A 6,047-nucleotide genomic window follows, 5' to 3' on the forward strand; every position below is an offset into this window, starting at 1 on the left:
TACTTTTAACTTTGTTTTTTGGTTTAGCATTCATAGGATTTAAGCTGCTATTTCAGTTTTATTGAAAATAAGCAGAACAGAGCTTTTAACTTCGATTTTTTTTTTTTAAAACAAACTTATAAGTTACCCTTTAACTTCGATCTTTTTATAGTAACCGAATTTAAAGGAAGATCGCGTTTTTAAAAATACCACAACAAATTTTCAACCTCTCAACAAGTATAAATAATAAGGATAAACAAAGAATTAATATCATTGATTATCAAATAAGAATAGAATTAGAAGATCATACATAAATAATACCCAATCAAATGGCCAACAATGCCTACATATATAGTTAAGAATTAAGTACACCCATAAACATATATTCATGATTACATAAAGAGGTTCTGATTAGCAGCCTCGACGGCATTATCTGCTATGATTTTATACATTTTCTGAGTGGGATGAACAGCGTCCCAGAATATGTACTTATTCGGGTCTTTGCATGTCTCCATGTCCTTGCACGAATCGCCATACTCTATAGTTCCACTCCCACAACACCCTTTTGATACTTCTTCTAAACCTGTTATATATATACATACATAAATGTATTAGTATATATATATATATTTTTATACAACATTTATACTCAATCTTGTATTTTATACATTTATATAGATATAGGTTTGGTAGGTCTAGTTTTGGGTTTTGTAGCTTTTAGTTTCCCAAAAATACTTTCTAGTAAAGCTACTCCATGTGGGCTTTTTTTGAAAGATAAAAACATACCCATAATGTAAAAGAGCTTTTACAAAGTAAAAAGTTAAAATTTGACTTTGAAAAGCTTGGCCAACCAGACTCGTATGTAATAATACACGTACTTACGATAATTTTTCATGATATAACTTAAAGTTTTAGAATTATTTATTAAGTGAAGTACGTAAATATAAATATAGGGAGCTGGGCGTTTTCTATTTTTGGTTTTTAGAGAAAATATAATATTTTTTTTTTATGATCGTGTACAAAATAGTTATAGTATGCATCCTGCTAATTTTTTAGAAAATTTCGAATAGTATTTATAATATCAAAATAAGAGTTCAAACATACTGTTTTTCATGAATATTAAAAAAAATCAGATACGAGTGTAGCTCACTGTTTCAACTCGAATTTCAATACCGTAAATTATTTGAAGTTTTTAAAAAATTAACAGAAGGATGCTTGTTACTATGTCACTATATAGAAAAAATGAGTTAAAGTATTTCTCCATGTACAAAAAATGGAAGCTTAAGAAAATTCCTATTAATATGTAAGAAAATAAGAAAAGGACATACTAACCATATTTTTGTGGGTTGTTCATGGCATTTAGTACAATGCTATAAGCATCGACAAAGCCAATCTTCATATTCAAAGCCGACTTAAGAGAGACAAGTTTCTGACTTATCTTGGAATTGAATGAGGCAGACAATTTGTTGTAACTATCCACACATTTTGTTTCGTCCATTAGTGTTTTGACAAGTGGCATACACCCTAGTGGCGGTACACCTACCACCACCAATCTTCGTCCTCCTAGCCTATTCATTTCCTAAACAAAAACAAAAAAAAATTATAAAGTATCACCGAAAAATGTTACCCAACACCACAAGAAGGTGACATGTTATTATTAGTGTAATACAATATCGAGTCTCACACATTTGAATTTAATAAGTATTATGAGTTATCGCTGACCGACTATAAAGTGTCACCTCATGTAGTGTTAGACACATTAAGAAAGTGTCAAATAACAACACTCAGATGTCACCTCGATCATTTAGTGTTGGACACTTTAAAATGTCAAATTACAACATTGTTTTCATAAGATGAAACTTACACCCGTATATATAAAATTGTATAACTTTATTTTGGTCCTCAATCCAACTTACATTAACTATAGTCATCTAAAAATCACATGAAGTTGGAATAAATGGGTGTAGTCCCTTTTGTGTATATACTGACCCACCAATTGAATATAATTTTCAGAACAGTATAATAAGAAAGGTACGTATTGTATATATGCATATAGAAATAAATCTATACCTGAATATAATGGGCCATATTTGAAACGAGGTAATTTTCATAGCCTTCAAGGGTGAACTGATGTGGACGAGTTGGGTCCACGTAATAGTCTTGAAGAAAGTCGTTTGTGCCCATACTAATAACAAATACAGCATTTCTTACTGTCTCTTCTGCCCTTTTGTACCCTAAAACTCTCCTCATTTTCACTTTGAAATGCATTAAGTACTTGATTTGGGACGATAAGGGTAATACATTCTGTTTCAATTCAAGAGCACCAAAACAAATATTAATATATTTGTACAAATATATATAAGACAATTCTATTATAGGGGCTTCACTTTAAGCTCTACTGATGGAGCTCTTAGTGTTTTCGACCCGTGAACAGTTTTCGTCGCGATTTTTTTTTTATGACCGTGTATATTGTAACTATTTAGAACATCCTGCAAATTTTCAGAAAATTTACAGTTCCGAAAACTAAGTTTAAACATGTTGTTACACGCATGCCTAATTTTTTTTATGCGCGTGGAAAGCAACATGTTTGAACCTAGTTTTCGGTACTGTAAACTATTCGGAATTTTCTGAAGATTTGCAGGATGCTCTAAACAACTACAATATACGTTCATAAAAAAAATCGTGCCGAAAACTATTTACAGATTGAAAACACTGAAGAGTCACACCGATATGGCTTAAAGTATATATATACAAGTATTTGTTGGGCTAAACCAATACACTAAATTATTATGATTAAAGAAAATAAAAGGATTGAATTATGTACCGAAATATTGGCAGTGAAATCGTCGTAACCTGAAGCAGCTGAGGCAAAACTAACTCCATGAACCATATCAGCCTCCTTTAGATGTGGGTCGAGGAATGCAGGTATGGTCTTTGTGTAGCCAATTGCTTCGGCTGGAAAATATTATAACAATGTAAACATGTACATAATATGCCATTAGAAAAAGAAAAAAAAAAAGAGAGAATTAGGATCTAACATTTTTCACCTATATGTGCACCGGTAAGGGCTTTTTTGTTTCGACACATGTAAAAATTGCAACCGAACATTGACATTATAGCAACTATCTCACTAATTTTTGATAAATTTGGAATAATTCATAGTACTGAAATCAGGGTTTAAATATTCGAGATACTCAGAATAATTTATAGTGCTGAAATTATGGTTCAAACAGTGAATTGCACTCGTGCTTATTTTTTTATACGCGTGAAAAACAGAATGTTTAGACCATGATTTCATGAGCAACCTAAATTATTTGGATTTTTCAAAAATTTATGGGATGCGTGTTAAAACTGTCATGCACACCCTCGTATAAAAAAATAAGTTATAATTTATGCAGATACCAAAAATAGAAACATCCCAAAATAATGTCCCTAACAAAGAAACTTCCAATAATTATATTATACATACACACATTACTCAAAATCATGCAGGCTCTCGTGGTTGGTCGGAAACCTACAAAGACTATTTCTCGATTGGCAGCCTAAGCCAACCAAAGAGAGTCACGTGGCATATGATGCTACTCATCCTCATCATAGCTCATATCAGTGTAAGTTATGAGAAGAAAAATATTATTAAGAGTTAATATACATATATATATGTAAGAAAGTACCTATAAAATCAGTGGCAAGTCTTCCATCGGTGAACCTGCCAGTAGGGAGGCCACCAAAGAAGTCTTTCCCATAAGGAGGGAAATTCCCTTTCATTGTGGTGGAAAGAAAGTTATTGTTGCCTGGATCCACGCTCGAATCTCCAAAAACCAGCACACAAGTCACGTTATTACGTGCTGCCACTTGTCTTATTCTGCCGTAGTCAATGCTTTCATCACCAGCTGCTGCTGCTGCTGATGCCGATGATGATCCAAACACCACCACTACACTTGTCTGTACCAGAGCTAGAACTACGAACACCCTCATCATCACCATCATTGTTGTATATAAATATGTACTTCTTTTTCTCTGCTCGAATATGAGAGAGTTTTTAGAGAAAATGATGATATATAACTTTAAATGAAGATTCTGATTATATAGGGCAATATATGTGCTATGTAGGCCCATCTTTCTTTAATAGGAGCTAGCTTAGCTATACAGAATAATTGATTTGGTTGTTTGTTGGCTAGATGTATAGAAGAGAAATATACATAAAAAAATAATAGAGTAGGACTAATCGACCAGATATATGTGAAAAAACTTGCTACCTTAGCCAATGGATTTGGCTCAAAATTTCATAAAAAAATATATATTATTATATGATACAAAGTCTCTCTTGTTAGCTTTTGTACTTCTTTGCCATTCATTTTACTTAGATTACTAAAAGTGTTTGAGTTTTTTTATTAAGAAAACAAGTTCATATCATCATCACCTAATCAATTTCAATATCCTACTACAGTTTTGAAATAGTCTTCCTCAATTTAATTTCTTCCTGCCTCAGTAACTACAATTAAGATGAGTAGGTGCCAAATAGAAATAATTAATATCTGTAAAAGATATTAAAGAGAAGACATTCAAACAAACAAAATTAATTTAAGGACAAGAATACGACATTTGGCGCTTGTCTTGAGATTTAAAAATGCATGTTTGGCTCTCTTCCTAACCCTAGTGTCGCCTAGGGTTTTCCTCACATTTGGTTATTTTGTCTTCCTCGGCTAGGGTGACCGTCGCCTGACATAGTGGGCGGCCTGTGGTTCTCTAATTAGTAGTTGGGGGAGAGGATTCGATTGAGCTTTGATTTGCACACAGTGGTAGTTAAGTTAACCACTTTACAAAGAATTGCTTAGGGGTACTATTGGTGTCCAACAACACAAGAATGTGACATACTGTTATTGTTATAGTTCAATATCAAGTCTCATCGTTAACCAACTATAGAGTGCCACCTCATATGATATTGGACACATCAAAATGTCAACGCTCCTTCGCAAAATTTCAGCCTTGTTAACATTAATTTTGGAACCACTAATGATAGTATCCAATTGTAGTTGTGGAGGGGTCCCAAGAAATTTAGTTTCTAACACAGCACTCAATTGTGTTGCTATCTCAGTACGTAAGTGACAGTTGTCAATAACGTACTCCCTAATATCTGATCACAAAATTACTGGTTCATATCTATAAAAGATATTATTCTTCACTCAGATTCATGAGTAGCTACTAATAACATCGTACCTATAATTTTCAAATGTAAATTTTGATGAAGTTATAAACTGCTATATATATATATATATATGTGTGTGTGCATATTATTATATTATTTGATATTGAATGTTTTGATTTATTCATTGTACCCAATTAATATTGAAAATGATTTTTCAAGCTCATATTTTAATGATACTACTGTTGCCACTGTTTAATTGTTTTCTTCTTTTCTAAGGTTAACTTTGACGTCAAGTATTATTATTTTTTTAATGAAGAGGATTAATTACACGTTAATGTTGTAGAGTAGTTGAGTGTTCATAAATTTTTATATTTATACGGTGAATCAAACATTTTTACACATGTGTATAAGTTATAATTTAAGTTGTTTTACACAACGGTGTTTATTGTAGTCACAGCAAACTTTCAAGAAAATCTAAATAATTTAGGGTAACGAAACAAAGTTACAAACTTTCAATATCGTCACTCGAATAAATATTGTGTTTTCGATCTTATTTTCGGTACCTTAAATTATTTAGTTTTTCTTGAAAATTTACAGGATGTTAGCTGTGACCCCGATTGAAACGTTTCCACCATTGATGTAGGCTAGGCTAGCTAGTATGTCGGTTTCATTTCAATCGTATTAAATCCAAAATTAATAATGCACATGCAACCTCTTATTTCTTCTTCACTTACTTGTCATGTTGGTTGGTTATATATATATATATATATATATATTTACTGACCAATAATGAGCCTTATAGCATTATGTTTAATAAATGATATCTTATATAACTGTAAACATTTTCCAATACATATGTTCTCGTGTTGTCACTATATCATATTCGTGTATTATTCAACTTTCATCTTCTGTCTTGTTCAAA

The 6,047-nt window shown here is 31.9% G+C and overlaps 1 protein-coding gene across 1 annotated transcript; it reads right to left on the minus strand.

The window, feature by feature from the left end:
* Positions 1–232: 232 nt before the first annotated feature.
* LOC133801607 (GDSL esterase/lipase At5g45950) lies at positions 233–4,047 on the minus strand. Its single transcript, XM_062239852.1, has 5 exons — positions 3,651–4,047; positions 2,804–2,934; positions 2,050–2,283; positions 1,312–1,558; positions 233–562 (listed from the first exon to the last, which is right to left on the minus strand). The coding sequence occupies exons 1-5, from the start codon at positions 3,964–3,966 to the stop codon at positions 372–374; spliced, it is 1,119 nt and encodes a 372-aa protein (XP_062095836.1). The 5' UTR covers positions 3,967–4,047; the 3' UTR covers positions 233–371.
* Between the last annotated feature and the right edge of the window lie 2,000 nt (positions 4,048–6,047).

Source organism: Humulus lupulus, chromosome 9 (genome assembly GCF_963169125.1).
Source record: "Humulus lupulus chromosome 9, drHumLupu1.1, whole genome shotgun sequence".
Lineage (NCBI taxonomy): Eukaryota > Viridiplantae > Streptophyta > Magnoliopsida > Rosales > Cannabaceae > Humulus > Humulus lupulus.

Excerpts from the sequence above, each read along its gene's own strand:
- LOC133801607 (XM_062239852.1), bottom strand. The coding sequence starts at position 3,966 with ATGATGGTGATGATGAGGGTGTTCGTAGTTCTAGCTCTGGTACAGACA. Across the intron at positions 2,935-3,650 it reads ACTTGCCACTGATTTTATAG|CCGAAGCAATTGGCTACACA; the intron begins GTACTTTCTTAC and ends AATATTTTCCAG. Across the intron at positions 2,284-2,803 it reads ATTTCACTGCCAATATTTCG|AATGTATTACCCTTATCGTC; the intron begins GTACATAATTCA and ends GAATTGAAACAG.